The 21,912-nt window shown below is 42.6% G+C and overlaps 2 protein-coding genes across 2 annotated transcripts in view; one reads left to right on the top strand and one right to left on the bottom strand.

The window, feature by feature from the left end:
- The window catches only part of otofa (otoferlin a), a 115,547-nt gene extending 96,330 nt beyond the window's left edge, over positions 1-19,217 (bottom strand). The window contains exons 1-2 of the mRNA XM_079526867.1: positions 19,180-19,217; positions 2,607-2,665 (exon numbers count right to left, since the gene is read on the bottom strand). The gene's annotated coding sequence lies outside the window, so the exon portion shown is untranslated. The remainder of the gene's footprint in view (positions 1-2,606; positions 2,666-19,179) is intronic.
- cimip2c (ciliary microtubule inner protein 2C) lies at positions 11,427-15,444 on the top strand (the record flags this gene model as incomplete). The annotated part of the gene is made up of 3 exons (XM_079525762.1): positions 11,427-11,503; positions 11,735-11,996; positions 15,325-15,444. The coding sequence occupies 3 exons, from the start codon at positions 11,427-11,429 to the stop codon at positions 15,442-15,444; spliced, it is 459 nt and encodes a 152-aa protein (XP_079381888.1).
- Positions 19,218-21,912: the final 2,695 nt, after the last annotated feature.

Raw genomic sequence — 21,912 nt, 5'->3', positions numbered from 1 at the left:
TAGCGCATTGTTGCTGCTTTACACACAATTGCACTTTTCAGCTGCCCTTCTCACCAACAATAAAACACCATTTATTTAATTCGGATTAGCAGGGACATTTTCTGTGGATTTTTTTTTGAGGGGCCCCTGGTGCTCAAGGGCCCCTGGGCACGTGCCCAAAGTGCCCATATGGTAGATCCGGCCCTGGTTTGGGTTGACGGACACTAACACAGCATTAACACCGAGGGCATTCAAGTGTGCACAGAAAACATGTCAAAAAGAAAAGAAAAAGAAAAAAACACAGGCTCGGCCATGATTGAGGCACAAGCCGTCCCCTGGGATGGGCGGCTGGCCATTCCATTGACGCTGAGTGATGCTAATGAGATAGCTTACTCAGGACCAGTGCCTGACCACTGGATAACGCTGTCACATGGCATCGCTTCTCACTGCAGGCCATTCGGCTCAACAACACCACCAGCTATACTGGGAGAGTAACTACCCGATAATAAATGCCTCTGGTGGTGCAGTTAAACTCAGTTCTGTTGTTCTTCTCCTGCTTTCGTCCCACAAATGAGCACAAACATTAATTTCACTATATATATTCATATTATTCATATATCATATTTTCACTCTAAAAGTGACATTGATGCAGAGCGCTGTGTGTGAGTGCCCGCATGCATGCATGTCTGAGACACGTAGAGACGTCACGTAGAGACGTCATTTCCATGATTAGACTCAAAACAATGGCCTCATTATCAGCAAAGGAAGCAGTGCTGTGCTTGTACTGAGCCCTTCAAAGGAAGAATGTTGTCCTCGCTAATAACACCACCGTGGCACTCCACTGTTTTTCCAGAGAAACACAGGACTATTAACCCCTGGGAAGTCATCTACTGTATTTTATATGGTGCCTTCTCTTCCCCCCCTTTCATTCCCCATTCCATCCACATACACACATGCACAAGTTTCTGTCTCTTCTTCTTCAACTCTGTTTTTCCATCCAAACCATTCCATCAAAAAGCTGGATTCCCGTCCTGACAAGAGCCCACAGGAATCCCTTTGGAAACATTTCCCAGGGACCTACAGTAGAAAAGTGACAAGCAGCCAGCCTTGCAGTCAACAAGAACTCAGACGAGAAGAGTCTGCAGGGCATGAAAGTCATATTCAGTCCCTTGTTGTCATATTCAGTCCCTTGTTGTCATATTCAGTCCCTTGTTGTCTCAATGAAATGTCATTTGTTTGGCTTCGAAGTAAGCCATATACTACTTTGGATTCCAATAATAAACTCTCTCTCTCTCTAGAGGTGCTGGCTACCTCCTCGCCACAGCAGCAGGGATGTGGAGTGTCTGGATTAATAACCGCAGAGTGAACGTTCAATGACACGCATGGCTGAAGACTCTGCCTCTCGCTGTCATCGAAGCCCCAGGATTGGCTCCGAAGGCAGTGTGAATGGGAGAGAGAGCCATTAAAAGACACCAGATAAGACATGGCCCATTTACAGTGTAAAACCAATTAGATATTAGTGGATGAACTTGTATGACACAGGCCCAATACAATTAACAAATACCTTTTCTTTGACTGGAAATGGATATGCTAGATCGAATAATGAAGTAAAAATAATTCTGTAGTCTCCCTATGCCCTTAGCCTTATAAGAAAATCCGCCCCAAAACAGATTTGACATGCTGTTCCAATTATACAGTACAGTACAGTACAGTACAGTACAGTACAGTACAGTACAGTACAGTACAGTACAGTACAGTACAGTACAGTACAGTACAGTACAGTACAGTACAGTACAGTACTAGACAACTCACCATAATAACCAAATCACCATGGGGACTGTCGTGTCAGTGTTATGAGTTGTTCCATTAATGTCAAGTCTGCAGTGTTATCACACAGAAGTGTTCAGCTTAAAACCCTCTTATGGCCAGCCTAATTAACAGTGGATTGTGCATTCTGCCTGCACTATTCATATGTTTAATTCGTAATTTTTTGGACTGTGCAGCACTATCAGACGTGTGTGTGTATCAGCACAAAATGTCTGTTTGTACCATGACCTGCAGTGGCCAGCATGCTGATTGCGGTCACAGGAGGGGTCAAGTGCTTATGTCAACAAATGCTTACTCCAAGGCACCACACACACACACACACACACACACACACACACACACACACACACACACTTAACATGTGTTAAACGGTACATGGAGCATATGAAGGTTGAATGCCTCTTGTGAAATGCTTCTAGAAAGTGCTTCTGTTCGTACACCTGCACTCTGCTTTTACAAGTGCATCTTCTCACCTCACCTACCACAAAATCACAGACACCGACCCCTCAGTCACCGCCATTTGAATCTCCCATTAACCCCTCATAACTGTCCTCCGCATCAACAAGCATCAATAACCTGAGGGTGGAGGGGGGCATTTCTGGGCGGTGAAGGTGACTTGCACCGAGTTAACTACATGACATAATGTGTCTCACCAGTATTCAACTTACTAGAGTCTAGTAAGTCTAGTCTAGTAACTAGACCATACACACACACACAAAGTATAAAAGTATAGTTGCACCGCTCACGGGTCTGATTTTTTTCAATAATAATAAACAATAAAAATAATCAATGTTACTGACCTCATTGAACTGGGCTTCTTCCCCACAATTCTCCAATACACGACTGTAGAAGGGCAACCCTAAAAAGACAGAATGATGTTCAATGTTAAACATTCATACAATAAAAATGTATGACACAGACGTTATTGCAGGTTAATTTGTGAATTTCTTTCGCCCTGCTTGGAGTACTAGATGGGTGGGATTTAACACATGACGTTTGCATTCTCAGATATGTCATCATTCATAGTGAAGTGAATAAACCTACAGTAAGGCTAACTACCACAGGTGTGTACTGCAAGGACCCAAGGGGGTGATTGGGCTGAGTGGGAAGACGGTCGGATCAGTCCAGAAATCTATCAAAACTCTACAAATCTCTATGTCTGTCTGTCTGTCTCTGTCTGTCTGCCCCTTTTAGCTCATACAGTATTATGGAGATCCCTGATTTCATCAATATGATGTCATAGAATGGTCTCAAGTACTAATACTGAACTAAGTACTCTGACAACCAGTGGTGGAAAAAGTACCAATACTGCACTGTAGAAATACTTTGTTACAAGTAAGGGTCCAGAATTCAAAATGTACTTGAAAAGTACAAAAGTATTGGCATAAAAATTTACTTAAAATATCAAAAGTAGAAATTACTCATTATGCAGAATGGCCTATTTCACAAGTTTTCAAATGAATAAAATGTATAAAAATCTTTTGAAAATAGCAGATCTACAAGCAATGTTAAAAATCACACCCGTGTGAACTGAGTGGTGTAAGGTCTTATATAGACTGAGGTCTGACGTAATGTCTGACGTAATGAAATCACACCCGTGTGAACTGGGTGACCATAGCAACCATGCTCATGTTTTTTGGTACGAACAGACACGGGTACAAAGCCAGTTGTTGGAGTGGTTTACACCACTCAAAAAATTATACAGAAGTACAATACTTGAGTAAACATACTTCGTCACTTGACACCACTGCTGACAACGGCTACAGGTATTACATAACCGGAGGGGCATGTGTTCCCAAAAGGCATCGTTCCCACAAGAACTGAAATTGTGTAAATATCATGACATTCATTGATTGTTATGTTGATTGATTATGATTGATTATGTGTGGGATAACTCCCACCTACAGTAGCTCTTTCAGGTGTTTAACTTGAAAGATTACCGGTAGCTCTTTCAAGTGTTTAACTTGAAAGAGCTACAGGCTATTGAAAAATATAAGAATTTTCTTCAGTCACATGTGAGTTACTGTGTGTCCATGCGGCATGCGCGTGTGTGTGTGTGTGTGTGCGTTCAATCCGTTCATGCCAGATGAAATACAGGTCAAAAGAAAGAATTATGATTTAACAACAAAAGCAAACAAAGGAGAGAGCTCCATTAAGGAGCTTGTGGCTCCTTAATGGAGCCACAAGAAAAATAAATTACTAAAAGATGAGTCATATGGCCCTGAAAACGATGGAGCGGAGAGACAGCAAGAGAGGAAACAAAGTGAGGACATCAATACTTTGCAAAACAATGACAATGCAATGCTTTCCCCCAGGCTGTTAATGAATATGGATGAAATAAAAGCATTTAATAAATAACTGTGAAGGGAATAACAAATTAACAATATAGGGTGTAATTCTCAAGGTAATGAAAGACAGCCTGTGTTGCAGGGCATCCATGGATGTGGCAGTCTCTCTGTAGCTCTCTGTCGCTGTCTGTGTGGGGTGAGTGCACATGTTTCTATCATGGTTTGTCTTTGTCTGTGGGCAGTGCATGTGTATGGCATAGGTGCCTCGTGCCTGCAGTCTCTCTGTGTCTGTCTTTGTCGCTGATAAATTGTAAAAAGTCATGTCGAATTGCACACACCGTCTCTTGCTAGTAGTAGATCCCATATGCCAGGGGGACCGCTTGATTAGCCATTTCCACTCTATACTATACAGTGGGTTATGATGAATTCACAAAAATCTAATTACATAATTGTTTCTGATGTTACTTACTTACTTAGGCCTTTAAATTCCCTGAGGAATGTTGCTGATGTGGTTCATATTTAGTTCCTTAGCCTACTGGCAGTGTGCAAAAAGGTTTGATGGAAATAAATATACATTTTGGGTCCATTTGAGAACCACTGAAATAGAATTTGACGTTTTATAGCACCTCTTCAATAATATATATTACTTAAGTGCTCACTCCTCTTCCTCTACTCTCCACTTATGTAATACTGTACAACAGAGGGCTCAATAGTGACATTTGGAATAAGTAAAACATCTCATGATAATTGACGATTGATTAACTATTGTGATTACCCATAATATTTTGTTTTTGGCATCAATAATGCTTTTACTATACATTACATGTATTATGCTTTATGCATAATCGATATAAATACTGGTACCAATAATCAAATGCATAATGTGTAGAACGTCTATTTCCACTATTTTTCGATATGACGATTATGCAAACATAATCACGATTATGTTAAGTAATTGCAATCAGGTGATTATGAAAGAATTGTGTCAGGCCTAACAGGAACACCATTCACATTTGAGTGTAACAAACATTGCCATGCTTCCAAGGCGACATAAGTGCATAAGTGTGATCTCTTTATAAAGATTCGTTTTTTGGCTTTTTGTGCCTTTATTGATAGTTACAGTAAAGACAGTCCGGAAACGGGGAGAGACATGCAGCAAAGGTCGGCGTCGCCATGAACGGGACTCGAACACGCGGCACGCTGTCAGGCCAGAGCGGCCTATATGTGCGCCTGGACCACTAGGCCAGCGGTGCGCCTGGACCACTAGGCCAGCGGGCACCCCGCCTGGACCACTAGGCCAGCGGTGCGCCTGGACCACTAGGCCAGCGGTGCGCCTGGACCACTAGGCCAGCGGTGCGCCTGGACCACTAGGCCAGCGGTGCGCCTGGACCACTAGGCCAGCGGTGCGCCTGGACCACTAGGCCAGCGGGCACCCCGCCTGGACCACTAGGCCAGCGGGCACCCCATAAGTGTGATATCTAAGGGTACAGTAGGTTTCTGAAAGGGGATCATACAAATGATAGGTAAGATAAATTGTACAGCTTCACTTTCTGGCAGCATTAGAAAGAGAGAGAAATTGAAAGGTTAATCGAATGGAAAAGACAAATCTTCCATCTAAAGGGAAATGGGGCAGCAGGTATGCTGGACTTTCATGGAGGCTGTGATAGACATGAAAAGTAATGAAGGCAGAAAAGAAGGGATTGAAAAACACCACTTAAGACTACAACAAAAAAACAGATTTAGTTCACACAGGTCTTTCAATGTCATACGGATTTAGGTATCTGGAATTGGGAGCAGTCAAGGTTAAAGAGCGAATAGTGCGAACAGTGGAGAAGCACAATCCTTGAAGTGCCGGTCTTCATTTGTGTGTGTGTGTGTGTGGGGTGTGTGTGTGTGTGTGTGTGTGTGTGTGTGTGTATTTGTGTGTGTGTGTGTGTGTGTGTGTGTGTGTGTGTGTGTGTGTGTGTGTGTGCACGCACAAGCTTGCTTGCGTAGGTGCGAGTGTGAAGGGCAGGGTCACCTGCACAGAGTTCCATCTTGATTGTGCCATTCTGGGCTGTCACTCAGCTTTTGCACTGGCCCATTTAAAAAGGTATGGTTTCCAGGAGATGCAGTGCATCCCAAATAGAACTCAAACCAGCGGGTGACAAGTAAATGGTTTAAACTCACTTAAAGTGCCAAAGAAAACAACTAAATGTGCAGTGGGCTGATGGGTGGTAAATGGTTGGAGTGTGAGAGAGACATGGAAGTGGAGTGGAGGAATGAGGTGGAGCCCTTGATTACCTCCGTCAGTCCGAATACTGTAACTGCCATAAACAAACGTTGAGAACCCCTGCTCTAGGGTGCTTTCACTTCTGAGCATAGGGGGCACCACAAACGTGAACGGGTGTACCATAGCCTATGTTGTAGATTAGAAAGAGTGCCCCTTTCTAGTTTTCAAATGAAGTGCTGGCAACATATAGTGATACAATCGTTCTGCTTCAGGCTACTGTGCAGAAACCAAGCCTTACACTGGCATCAAGCTGTCAAGAGCTGGGAGTGCTTTGTTCTTTGATTATTTCCAAGAGCTACAGATAACAGGCTAAAGGCTGGGAGGCTTAAGACTCTGCCGTATCTACAAAAAGGGTAATAGAATGAGCAAGTTCAGTATACCCATCAAAGTTTTGCCAGTAAATTAATTGAGTTTAAAACTTTAGCAAGTTTGAGACATGAGTTTCGCTTCCTCTGACGTCTGCTCTTTAAAGATAATCATTTTTTTTGTCAAAAGTGGTGTAGTGGCTTTTGTTTAAAGTAACTATAAAAGTATGAAATTTCCTCCAGGCTACATATTGGGGAAGAATATTGTATTCTTTATCGCATCTCCTGGCTATAAGGGATGTAACAAAAGGTCACTGAAGATTAAAATTGTCTAAATTGACAGTTTCAAATGTTTTTACCTTATAGAAACTAGATTAAGTTTTCCTTTCCTGTATTTTGATGCAACAAGGGGCCTGGAAGACAAATTGGGTGGAGGGAGGCAGTGTAATATAATAACATCTCTCCAGCAGCCAGCAGGGGTTTCCAGGGGTCATGGCGGTTGTGGGGCAGGGAGCTTCCTGATAAAGCCTTTCCTCTCCAGACAGGAAGCTCTTGGGACACTGTACCGACAGTTTGTACCGGGCAAAAGGCAAGATGGATATCAGCTACACATAACAATGTTGGAAGGCTGGCACAAGTTACCAGGTGAAACAAAATGTATCCGTTCGATAAAAGAGCATTTTTAATATATGCTCAAAATGTTTTTGGCTATAAAAGGTGTTGAGAAGGATCAAAAGCTTGCATGCAGACATTGCACTACTTTGGTTGTGAAAAACAAAATGTAACTGTAGCGCAAATTATACAATGTCATATGACAGTGTCGCATGGCAAACAGACTTTTTCCCACTGAAAATCGTATATTCTGAGAACAACATCATCGTACGATAAAGTATAAATTAGGCTTCAGAAGCATTATACTGTAAAGACACCACAAGGACACGAGGACATGCCTGACAATATAGACGACAAGGTTCCTATAATATCAAGACCCTGGTGTATTGACTGTTGTGCGGATCACAATATTATTATTATTGATCCATTCTAGAGAGAGAGGGAGAGGGGGGTAGTGAGAGGGATACAGACATAAAAGAGAGAGAGAGAGAAGCAGCAGCATCAACAGAGATGCAAAAGCATTTACAGTAGGCCTGCACTAGACAGCTGGTAGACTGACCACTCTCCACCTGACACCTCCTCCACCCCAAGAACAAGACCCTAATCCTCCTGACCTAACCCCACCTCTCTATGCCTCTGATAATGATTATTCTGAACATTCATTTATATTCACATTCAAGGAGCCATCTAAGAATTTCAAGAGCATTTATTTTACTTCCAATATCAGATAGGCCATTGGTTCCCAAAGTGGGGTCCGGGGACCCCTAGGGGTCCTTGAGGGAGTTCCAGGGGTCCCCAGCTAAATGATAGTTTGGAACCAAATAGACCCTTATGGGTCTGTAACTCTGAGAGTGTACAAATGGAACCAAATGGACCCGTTAGGGTTCTATTTGTACACTCTCAGAGTTAAATTGATTTTACAATATAAATCGGGGGTCTCAGAGATAGAAATGCCATTAAATGAGAGTCCGTACTGTTGCATATCAAACTGGGGGGGTCCTTGAAATGAAAATAGTTGAAAATCACAGCTAGAGCTGTAAAAGTCTTCTCTTATGGGGGTCCCTGGCATATATTTTCTAACGGGGGTCCACAGGCTAATGAGTGTCATTTTGGGGGTCCTTGGGGAACCACTGAGATATAGGCTAGCTAGCCTGATAGACAATTATTAAGTAATTCCTCTGACCTATAGGTCTGAGCTCTCCAGCCAGGTCAGTGATAATGACAGCTGTGGAGTGGCGAATGCCCCGAAGGCAAGACATGACTCCCTTAATCCCACAGGTCGATACAAACACTCAATGCCATATGTTTCAGTTAATTCTATAGCCCAGGGGTCTGTGACGCCTTTTTGACAGAAAGTGTCATGTTTTCATTTCTTGACAGTCAGCATGCCATCATCATCAAGTTTAATTTGACACCACGTCAAAACAAAATATATTAGGCCTAAATATTTTACCATTGGACTGTTTCCAACAGGTTCTGATTGTTCATTTTATTTCATTCTTTTTTTAAATATTTTCTTTTACATCAGGACATTAAAATGATAATTAGCCTAGACTCAGAGCATTAACCCACTTATATCCCCCTGCATCCTTCCCTAGTCCGAATTTAATTTGTTCAGAATTTGATTTTGTTTGTATGGAGATGTGAGAGGACTTAATTTAGGCCTACCCGGTATATATTTTTTATTTCATACCAAAAATCCTCTCTCACACTTAAAGGACCACTTCACCACTTTTCAACCTATCTTCATATAATCGGTCCTCACTAATGTTCATGATAAAATACAAAAAAAAAATCCTACTCATAGGGGGGCTAGCCTATATGGGCAGTTCAAAAACCCGTCCACCAGTGACATCATCGACTGAGTAGATTTTTTTCTTTTGCTATTTTATCATGAACATTAGTGATCATCACTGATGACCAACACTTACTGTATGAAGATATGAAGATATATTGAAAAGTGGTGAAGTGGTCCTTTAAGCCAATGTGACAGTGATCACCAGGCTGTGCCAATTTGGCATCAGTGACTATAAGGTTCAAAAGGTTGCCTCCCCGGCCAGGCGGCTACCCCTGCCTGATCTCTACTAAATTAATGATTTAGGCAAATTGGTGAAAAACTAAAACGCAACACATTTTCGGACGATATTGGTCCACTCTCCTTCTTTGCGTAAAAGGCGCACGGGACCTGAGATAATGGCTGCGTTGCAACGTCCTACACACATTTCTGCAGGGATCCCGCATGCAGGTAACAGGGGGTTTCCCCAACTTTTTGCGCCATGCACACTTGACGGTGAACCACACCGGACGTCTTCCCTTCTTTAGAACTGTTCATCATGGATGGTATATCATAGAAATCGCATTCGGCAAATTATGCATCGAGATATTAGCTATAAAAAGCGTTTCAGACGTTTCAGACTCCTACCTCGGAATGAAACTTTGGCGATTCTGTCCCCTTTTCCGCGAAGGTTGGCGACAGTCTTTAGATGAACCAACAGAGCCATCACAGAGTCCACTGGAAAGATTCAATATTTCTTTCCACACAATAAAACTTAAATCAGATTAAATGTAGCCTAATCTAACTAGTCTTTGTTTAATGGTCTTTTTCGGAAAGCCCATCAATGCGTCTTAATTCGTTCAAACATAAACGTCCTCCATTCTGCAGACAGTATCTAGGCTCATCTAGGCTACTTTTTCTTCCTGGCAGAAATGTTGAGTTATATTGATTGTGTCCTGTAGTGTTCTTTTATCCCTCTTTGTTCTTCTTAGCTGCTTCCATCGCTCATATCAGAGCCTTACTACTAGTACTAGAGCTAGTGTAGTGTGGCAAACAGCAGGGATTTATTTTGCTGTGATGGAGAAGGGGGGGGGGGGGGGCAGCGGGGGGGGCGGGGGGTTGGATGCGCTCTACAGCTCTGGGGAGGGGGTATGCTTTAACAGTCAGTGTTGGGCAGTGAATGAAAAAATCCCACAAAATATCAACACACTCTCACAAATAGGCATAATAGGCTATACACATGTTACTCAGTAACTGTTACTGTACATACTGTAAGATGGGCACCACTTTTCAACCTATTATATCTTCATATAATTGGTCCTCATTAATGTTCATGATAAAATAGCACTTTTTTTCTTCTCTGTGTCTCATAGGAGGGCTGTGGGCAGTTCAGAAACCCGTTCAGAAACATCATCGTTAGGGAGATGTTTTTTAGAATACAATATTTAGATTTGTGTTATCGCGAGAACGATGGCTTCCATTATAGCATGGTAACGTTTCAGAAATAGAAAGCCTGCAGTTTATATTAGCTGACATATGGAAATGACAGTGATACGGAACAAATGATCCATCTCTTTGCTATTGTGCTTGGCTATTGTAATACTCTGTTTTTGTCTCTTTTCTTTTCCTTTGTTAAGTGTTTTGTAATGATTGTACAGTTGGGACCCTCTCGAAAACGAGATACTATATCTCAATGGGGTATTCCTAAATACAGAATTTCAGATGGGTTTCTGAACAGCCCTCCTCCTGAGTAGAAAATAATTGTGCTATTTTATCATGAACATTTAGTGAGGACCGATTATGAAGATTGGTTGAAAAGTGGTGAAGTCGTCCTTTAATTGTCAAATGTTGGACATTCTCCAAATGCACGCACGCACACACACACACACACACACACACACACACACACACACACACACACACACACACACACACACACACACACACACACACACACACACACACACACACACAAAATAATTAGCCGATTTAACACTGTGCCCACTGTTACTTGGTGCCCCTCCTGTTAGCTGTGTGTGTGTGTGTGTGTGTGTGTGTGTGTGTGTGTGTGTGTGTGTGTGCGTGTGCGTGTGCGTGCGTGCGTGCGTGCGTGAGATTATTTTCATTCATACAAAGTGAAAAGTAAGGCCATATGACAGCCTATATCATTCACTCAGCTCTCTAGGCTATAGGATCAATAGGCTCAGCCAAAACACCCAAAAGTGTTGTCTTCCAGTTGAGCTGCTCGTATAACGGACACTGTTCGGGACAGTTGCCAGGCAACACTTTGTTGCCCCAGGGTGAGTTACATTGTTGGGTCAGTCAGTCCAAGACTCCAAGCTGTTCGTCGGATTCCTGCTGATCACGGCATGGCTCTCAGAGGACACGACAGCCTCAGGATCATAACGCATAATGCAACCTACACACCACCTGCTCTCATACCTGGGTGAGGCCTGGTCCATTATGCCCCATTTATGCAATGTTACACGACGGTGCCTAGCACCAAAGATAGCAGACCTACAAGCGCACCGCGGGTGCGACTTGTTGTGAGCTTGTAGGTCGGCTATTTCCTTTTTTTCGGCTAGTTTTTTACATTTGTTTACTATAGTTGTATCATATCATCTTGACTTAGGCAGTATGACCATGAAATTAGCTAACCTGTGTCCTATAATTTCAGGTACAGCGGCCATGTCCCGCACATCAAATTCCTGTCTGGAGAAACTTTTGGGAATGCAACCAACAGATATTTACAGGATTGCCGCAGGGGAATCGTGTTTGGCAGTAAGAATCTCTCTGGGAACATGGGAAGGTTCCCCTCCGTTAGCCATGACAACATAACCCCGCGGGCACACACTCACAACCTGGCCGTCAGCGGCGCGTACTGGGCCGGCCTCAATGTGGACTATGATCGTCAGATGGCGCTCGAAACATTCAGACAGGTTGGTTCTATACACCGCACAATGGAGAAAGGTTCCCAATATCAACTGGGAGACCCGCAAAGAAGAAATGCAGCAGTGGCGGAAATAAGTAACTAAGTAGCCTACATTTACTCAAGTACTACTTGCAGTGACATTTTGAGGTAGGCTAATAACCCATTTTGACCTGAGATCAGATTCTAAAAATGTCTTCTACATCCTGACAGTTTTCTGAAAAAGCTATGTTTCTATGTCAGTCGGTTTTTTTTCTTCGATTTTTCAAAAATAGCAGACCTACAAGCTCGTAGCGCGCCACTCGGTGGCGCGCTATGAGCTTGTAGATCTGCTATTTTTCAATAGCTAAATAGCTTGTGGATCTGCTATTTTTCAATAGCTAAAGCATAACATAATGCTAACACCAAAAGGGGTTCCCGCCCAAAATGGGATAAAGTTTAAATTTCCACTATCCAATACTTTATACTAGAACCTATACTCCACTACATTTATTTTACTAACTTTACTAACAATAACAAGTGACTTATTATTATAACAAAACAAACATAACCAAATAAGCCCTCTTTTAAACTTGGTGTTCTGGCCCCACAGTGGTGGAATGAACTCCCCACTGATGTTAGGACAGCAGAGTCACTGCCCATATTTCGCCGCAGGTTGAAAACCCACCTCTTCAGGAAACACTACCCTTCCTCTCTGCCTGACCTACTTGTTGTTAACTAGTTGTACGAACGTTTGTTTTCTATTGTTGTATTGTTTATTGGATCTTGTTTAGTCGATACACTTAATTGTTTTAGCTCATGCTCATTTGATTTAGCTATTTTGTCTCATCCGGTTAAGGAAATAGGTAGCTGATATATTGCACTTTTACCTTAGCGCTAGGTATACTCTTGGTTGCTTGTTTTTGCAGAAAATGCACTAAAGACTTCTGGTGATTAGTAGTTTTTGTTCCCTACCTATGTTGAATACACTTATTGTAAGTCGCTTTGGATAAAAGCGTCTGCTAAATGACTGTAATGTAATGTAATGTAATGTAATGTGGTGTCTTGGATCTGTGTACTTCTCCGACCACTGCAGTGCTATCAGAATGTGTACTGGGCAACTTGCTGATACGATAGGTGATCAGCCTCCTGGGCTCCTGGGCTGGAGCAAATGCACATGATGTGCATATTCAGCTTTAGTTAAATAAATGGTTCCAGGACTGATATGGAGGAATATACATTTGATTTGACCTATACCAGCTCAGTGGCCTTGTGGTTAGAGTGTCCGCCCTGAGACTGGGAGGTTGGGTTCAATCCCCGGCCGGGTCATACCAAAGACTCTAAAAATGGGACCCAATGCCTCCCTGCTTGACACTCAGCATCAAGGGTTGGATTGGGGGTAAGTCCCTGCGACATACTAGCGTCATGTCCAGGGGGTGTACTTGTACATCAAGCTGCCTCACGCTACAGAAACAGGAGATAGGCTCCTGCCCTATGGGCCTCATGGCTCGGCAAGGCTACTTACTTATATCAGGTCAAAGAACATCAAAATGTAGCTTCCTTGGAGGAATAACATATTTAGTTAATGCCTCCAAGGCTCATGTAACCACTCTCCAATGCTGACAGGAAAGATTAGAAGGCCAGTGAACAGTAGAAGCTCTAATCTAACCCGCCAAAGCTGATAAAATAACTGCTGTGCGCCAAAGGCAGATAGGAAGTACCGGTAATGATCGATAAGACAGTCCATATCATGCATCTTCTTGAGTCTTAGTAAATTGGAGTCCTCCAATGCTCATGTACTGTACTAGCCCCGGAGGCCGATACAAAATGCTTAGTTAGTAGTTCAAAGGCTGATTAGAAAGCCAGTGTACATTTCTGAACATAGCTCGGGGCATCAGTGTCTCAGGAGGTATAGAGCAGACGTTTTGGGACATTTTCTGCTTAGTTCACCAGTTCCTCCTCTTGGCTTCGTGTCGAAGTGTCCTCGAGCCTAACTGATGTGCAGGGTGGTTCCTTGCATGGTTGCCTTTCCTGTCGGTGTGTGAATTAGGGTTGTACAAGATTTCATTTCAGCATCGACTGTGGCTGGGCGACTGTGGCTCAGGAGGTAGAGCAGGTCGTCCAATGATCCATGGGTCGGCGGTTCGAATCCCGGCTCCTCCTGTCTACATGTCGAAGTGTCCTTGGGCAAGACACTGAACCCCAAATTGCTCCCGATGTGCTGGTTGGTATCTTGCATGGCTTCCGTCGCCATCGGTGTATGAATGTGTGTGTGAATGGGTGAATGTAATGCACAATCTATGTAAAGCGCCTTGGATAAAGGCGCTATATAAATGCACCATTTACCATTTAGCATCGACATTGCCATGTACAGTACAAGCAACAGTTAGCAGCGAGGTCTTGCATAGACATTCTGCACTCACAGAGGTGTTATGAGTATTAAACTGCCATATTTCCCTCTCTAATCGCCCTACTAATTGCTAGTGATAAATTATTTCAAATTGAGATATTGAAGTTCAGACCACACACACACACACACACACACACACACACACACTCACACACACACACACACACACACACACACACACACACGGTAAAATTATGTAATTCCAGATTTTCAATAGACCTATTGCAATAGGCCTCCAACATTCTGCAGCCCTAGTGTGACTGGATGAATGTAATACCATTATAAAGCACTTATAAAGGCTCTATAGAAATGCAGACCATTTTAGCTTGCTTGGAGAGAGTTGGTATTCAATATGAGCATGCCTCAGAGGCCGATAGAGTGCCCACCAAGGCTGTTAGGACGACCCAGGCGGGCGAAATGTGTTGTGGTGGGTTTGCGTTTATGCGATCTGGTTGGCTGGCCCCTTGGTGGGGGGGGGGGAGGGGGTGTACATAATGTTAGAGGCAAGCAAGGTTATGGTGCAAATACCAGACAACTGTACTTTCTTTGCAATTAAACTTTTATATACTGCAGTGATTGTATTTACCAAGATTTTTTACCACACAGAAGAGGGAGTTGTAGCAATTATTTTTTTAACTGAAAAGTCACAAAGGAGCAGATCTCCACGTCTATGTAAAACTGAGAGCAGGCCAACAGTAACACAGATTACTGTAGGTCCCACTGGTCGCTGTCCAAGGTGCTGAAAACATGGTTTTACAAGCTTTTAGCTCGTCCAACTACCTTCAACAGGGCAGATTTCCTGCCAATGTATGGGGAACCTTTCTCCACACGCATTCTAACCAGCATTTCAAAAACATGTACATTGTGAGAGTTTTGCACCATGTTGCTGTTCAGATGCAGTCAGTCACGGAACAACTTAACAAGTCTGTGTCTTTCTCCCCCCCAGCAGTCACAGAAACACAGGGAGAGATACAAGGACAGAACTGGGACCAAAGAGCTGGTCACTCACTTCATTATCCCAGTGAAAGAAAGAGACGAGTACCCACAGGAACAGCATCCACAGATGTAAGAGAGAGAGAGAGAGAGAGAGAGAGAGAGAGAGAGAGAGAGAGAGAGAGAGAGAGAGCATTTAGTTTAATATTTTATGTAGCTGCTGAACTATTTAGCAATGCTATGACATGTGTAATAGTTTCATTGTTGAACAGGCTCAAGAAAGATTGTGGATTAATTTACTGTCTGGTGGATAATATTGATGAAGTATATATGGATATTATATGTATAAATACAGTGACTTAATCAGTTATTTAGCTGCAAACAGATACAAATTGAAACCCAATGCAATAAAATTCCACGCCTAATAGTAGAATTATTACTTTCATTAACATTGCTGAGATACTTATACGCTCTGCTGCACATCCATTCCATCATCAAGATGGAATGGACCCATTGCCCTACTTGACAAGATCCCTCCTCGCTTGCTGACCAGGCAAATTAAAGCATGTCCTGCCACAAATAACCATAGGCATGTGTATAACAAGACATGACATCTTGTGCTGAACGTACTTAACTAGGTGAACCGAAACTTGAGGAGCAATTCAATCTTGTGTGTGAGTGTAGAAGACAATGCTATTTCACACACTTTTAGAGTTGCGACACCGTTTCTGCTGAATCATAATGTATTCACTGAGAAGCTGCTACTGTATGTGGGTAATTCCTTTTTGTTTGTTTTTTGTAAGATATTTGTGGGGCTTTTTTTTGCCTTTGACACCTTCCACCACTCACTCTAGGCCAACATGACAGGCCAAGAGTTTGTTGACAACGTCACGTATCTTGGAAGTAACATCTCAAGCACAGGAGACGTGGAGAAAGACGTCAATAACAGAATTGGCAAAGCTGCAGGATTGTGTTCCAACGGCTCCGCAACATTTGGTCGTCTAAAACCATCACTATACGGCCACCAAGCTACGCCTCTATATGTCAGTGGTCATCCCAACAGCGACCTACGCCTGTGAGACGTGGATGAAGACAGCCAACACCACCAACAAGTTGGATGTCTTCCACCGACGATGCCTCAGATCTATCCTGAGGATCTCATGGAGAGACCATATCACCAACGAGGAGGTGATGAGAAGGGCAGGGGTAGCACCACTGTCTGTCATCGTCGATGAAAGGAGAAGGAGAATGGCTGGGCACGTACTCCGACTGCCAAGAGAGAGACCGGCAAGTGTGGCAATGGACTGGATGCCAGAAGGTGGAAAGAGGAAGAGAGGGAGGCCAAAGAAGACATGGAGACAGACAGCCAAGGAAGACCTAAGCCAGATGGGTGTCAGCTGGCACGGAGCAAGAAGGGTCGCCAGAGACCGGAGTAAATGGAGAGGACTCTTCGCCCAATGTTCCAATAGGAACGGGAGGAACTAAGTCTAAGTAAGTAAGTTTTTTGCCTTTATTGATAGATACAGTAAGTTGACAGGAAATGGGGAGAGAGATGGGGGGAAGACCATAGAGTATATAAAAGGATAGAGACTGAACTGGCGCGAAGCTCCGACGCCCCAAGCTATTCATGTCAGTGGAAGTTGCTCAGTGGCGTTTTGAAGCACCCGGAAGACTGCCGGAAGTACCGTCTCAGAACGTCTACTTCCGCATTTGACCACCAAATTTTGGTGGTCAAATGCGGAAGTGCAACCGAGCGCTCAATGTTCAAGCCCAGCTGCACGGGGTTTCCCGGTCATGAATCCACGGGTCCGCCTGTAGTCCCTCCTCCTACCACTAGGGCCCAGAGCTTCAACGTTGAATAGCCTCACTGGCCCCTTGGGGAAGACACACAAAGTTTGGCGGGATCGGGAGTCGGGACTCGAACCCGCGACACACTGTCAGGCTGGATTACCAGCATAGGTGCCTGGACCGCTAGGCCGGCCCAGGCCGAATACGGGTAATTCTCTTCAGCATGAAAATCTTCAAAAGACTTTTATCAAGATATTTATTTTTTAAGCATTATTAACAAGATCTATATATTTGTAAATTAACATTTTTATATCTCTCATTACTGCTACACCTTTCATAATTTACAACCCGATCTTTTAGATATTTAATTGAAACCTGAAAATGATATGGCAATCCTGAAAGAACATTCTACACATTAATGTATTTAAAAACAAATTTCTATTTTTCTATGTATTAAAATAACATTAAATGAACACCTGTTGCGGTAATGATATGTATGTATATGCATGTATGTTTCGGAAATGAGGTTGCTGATTTTGGTAATGATAATAAGTATACTAAATCTGAGGTATGGTTAAAACATTATAACATGTGAGTTCTGATTTGTCATTATATTACCATGCTAACAAAAAACTGCTCACAATCGAGAATGTGCACACCATTTAAAGTAATAGGGCGACAGAAAAGGACACGCCGCCACGTCCATTAAGTGGCGCTCTGTTATATTGGGATTGGGAAAATAGCAATAGCAGATGTACCAGCACTCAACATATTTACAACCTCACAATGTGTTGAGGAGCTGCTATGTGTGTGCGTTTCTGCGTCACAGGAACAGAGATTGAGATGGCACAGAGTTGATGGAGCGGAGGTTATAAAAGCAGACAATATTAGACTCAATTACACCATTGCCCACTGAGAGCGCCTGAGGACATGGAGACGATAGCTGGCATATATCGATTTTGCGGTAATTACATTTTTACAGCCAAAAGAAAGATATTTATTTTGTAACCTCTTCTGAAAGAGACAATACCCTAAAGACTACTACCAGAATAAATGGTTTCTTGGCATTTCTGCTTTATTTCTGATAGTGACAATGAGAGAGAGACATGAAAGACAAGACAAAGATAGGATGACAAGAGCCTCAGGTCAGATTCAAACCCGGACCAGCTGTGGGCTGGGAAGGATTATAGCCTTATTTACAGTATGTGGTACAGTGTGGCCTCTTACCATGTGATCCACCACAGCCAGAGTACTTTTATATCGGACTATATAGTGAGGCTTTCCTAGCCCAACCTTTCCATTAAATCCAACTGATCCCAGAGGCCTCCATTTGGCCTAATGTACAAAATGTCAGTAGCTTCACAAATAGAGAGTATGCGCGTGACATCATCGTCAAACCAGGAAGTTATGCAGGAACGCCTACTGAGTGGCAAAAAACTACTTTCCTGGCCTTGACAGCCCATACATACAAACAGAAAAGTCATATCTGATTGCATTAAACAACGTTAAACAATGTTAAACTCACTTTGCATGTTGCTTTGCCACTCGATTTGCCACTCGATGTGCCATTCACTTTAAGCATGTGCATACCCTCTATAGTGCATCAGACACAGAGAGCACAACAAATTAGGGTTTCATTCCCAATTGTTGTGTTTATGAAGAATATCTGCGTGCATTGTATATTGCATATTTTGTATACTTTGTATTACCTTTTAGCAATTACTGCTGTATTGCAATTGTTTATTTCTTTATTTTTTTGTATGTATGTCTCATACAGTGATAAATAAAGACCTTATCTAATATCACTTCTTATCTCTATATTTAAGAATTGTAAATAGTTGACATGAAATGTTCCTATTACATTTCAGTATAATGCACCAACCTCACAGAGGCAATGTCCTTGTATGTGTAAACATATCTGCCAATAAATATCGTTTATTGAATCTGTCTCCTACATCCCTTTATTAACTTCACATGGATTTAATAGAAATCAATACAGGACCATAGTGGTCATTTGGTTGTATGCAGTGCATTTAAATGGTAAGAATATAGATGTAGGCTAGCCTCTAACCACTCAACTCACCTCTACAGCTTCCTGTCCCCTCTGAAAGAGAGACACGGCCACGGGGTCTCTGGCATCCGCCGCTTCCAGACACTGCCCTCTGGCATCAGAACCACTTTGGGCGACCGCATGATGAGGGACTTGTTCTTTCCACGCACATGAAGGTCCTGGCCTACAGGGGGAGACGTTGGCCTGTCTTCACTCTAAAGGAGACAAAGAGCAGCAATTTATGTTAGAATTAATCTAAAACTACAGCGAGGACATATCATTTTTTCAAATATTAACCCTGACTTTTTGGAGGGGTTCAGCATTACCCTGAAGAGGTTTGTTTCTCTATGAAGACCTCTCTGTACATGATCCTGCTTATTACACAGCTACCTACAAACAAAATCAACAAATTGACACTAAAATATTGATTTTAAAATGATTTTACAATTAGCTTACAAGCTTCCACTGTAAAAAATAAATAAATTGCCCACTAGATGCTTTGATTAGAACTGCATCCATGGTAACATAATAGTGGATTATAAGTAGATTTCTAAGTAGGCCTACTGTAGAAATCACACTTTAATCAGCATACGGTACTTAGGCTTACTGCATCATTGCTTCACCTATTCAGAATGGTCAGAAAGCAGAAAGAAATAGGAACTGTAAGCATTTGTCTGAAAAGATCAAAGATTTGTGATGCAGTATGCCTGTTGACTGGCTAATGTACTTGTGGAATTTAGTTTCAAGAAATACCCTATTGACACAATCCTATGGTACATCACAGAGCACCACTGAAGACATGTGGAAAAGTGTACAGTTCACCTCTTACATCAACATTTCACAATGCGTACACAGTCAAATCCTCTCAGTGTGTACAAATACAACAAAAAGGACCCAAATGTGGATTTTAATGCGTGGTTTATCTGGGATTGTGATCCCAGGCCCTGACTGCTCCAATGACAGAATAAATCAGATAAATATATACAGTAGTGAGAAGTGAGAGCGTGCTGCTGCCTGCCTGTGAATGCATTATCCACTACTGTTGATAGCATCTGTGTGCAGCAAGTGCAACTATGAATGCTATAGTCTCTGGTGTAAATTTTCAACATGTGCAATAATAATATATATATATTTCTATGCTGCTATTAAAGCTACTATATTATGTGCATTGCATATCGAATATACTTTCTAGCTATTTCTGCTCATCTTTATACTGTCTTAGTCAGTGAATATTTGAAAAATCTACCCTGCTTCCAGTGTAATGTACTGTACCAACCTACTCAAGAGAAATATCTCATGTGACATTAACATGTGTGTTGTGAACCTGGTAAAAAGTAACAAACATTGAGGTACAATAGCTACTTTGCCATACAATGGTCTATTCTGTTCTTGTGTGTGTGTGTGTGTGTGTGTGTGTGTGTGTGTGTGTGTGTGTGTGTGTGTGTGTGTGTGTGTGTGTGTGTGTGTGTGTGTGTGTGTGTGTGTGTGTGTGTGTTATAGCAGATCATCTTGACAGACGAGGAATGTAAGTATAGGCTATTTTGAGACTAGGCCTAGCCTACATTAAATAAATGTACCAGCAATGTAGCCTACTGTAACCACTCACTTTTAATAGAACTTGACTGTGCACTTGTGACCCAATTAAGTAGGAAATCCTAGTATGTTACGCCATCTTGTGGTTAAAATGTCTTAAATGTCTATAGGCTACTTTCTGACTTTTTTCCAGATTGTGACAGGACGTCCATGCACGCACGTGCACACGAGTAGTGACACATGCTATTATGACTGTATGCCATGGGCAATAAATACTAAATAGCCTTTGAGCCATTCTGAGATGCTCATATGCATCTGCTATGCATAGACAGACGGTTTTTATATCCTTTGCTCATTACAGGTGGGTCATTATTATTGCACTGATACGAAAAACGTTTTCTCTATCATGTTTAGCTGGATTATTATAGCCTAGGCCTAAACTCAGCTGTGATTAAATTAGAACATTACGTAGCACTACTAGCAGCCGGGCATCACCGAGGGGAATGCAAGACCTTCGCCAAGGGATCAATAAAATTATTTTAAACTCGGAGTAAAAGTCAAAAAGCAGATGTTACTTCAGACGTGCTTTGAAGTATATTTACGGCCGGCCGGGGTTTCCTCTTTCACCGAAAACAAGCCCGCCGCACGTCCACTGCCGCCAAATATTCAAAATATCCTGAATGTTGTTACAGGAAATCAGGATATGGATACACACCTCAAAATAACCTATTTTCCGCGAAATTGAGACGTAATTTATTTTAACTTGACACGCACACGCACAGGAAGCACGCGGGTGTTTTCACCCTTCAACGCCTTAATTACAGCACCTGCGAATGCGATTCTGCCACGGCGTTCCTTTCGCACCTGTTTTTGAAGCCAGCCTCATTTACCGGTACCTACATGGTTGCATGCTGGTGTGGTGAGTGGTGTTGTAGCCTACTTGTAGGCCTACGTGCAGTAAATATCAGCTCTACAAGCTTGTAGATCTGATATTTACTGAGCATGACACCGGCACCCAACTAAAGTTACTGAACTAACTTAAGTATAAATAAATTAGGCTTTAGTTTAGCGAGGCTGCGATGTTATATTATACGTAGTTCCTTTCTTACCCAGGAGAGGGAGCCACATATGAGGGGAAAGGGGCGCCATGCAACGGTGTGTGTTGTGTATGTGTCCCTAAAGTTCCCAGCCCTCTCCTCTCCTCTCCTCTCCCAGCCCCTCATCAATCCGTCT

The sequence above is a fragment of the Electrona antarctica genome, assembly GCF_951216825.1.
Source record: "Electrona antarctica genome assembly, chromosome: 17".
Lineage (NCBI taxonomy): Eukaryota > Metazoa > Chordata > Actinopteri > Myctophiformes > Myctophidae > Electrona > Electrona antarctica.
The sequence above is the reverse complement of the archived record's forward strand: the minus strand, read 5'-3'. Positions and strand labels throughout refer to the sequence as shown.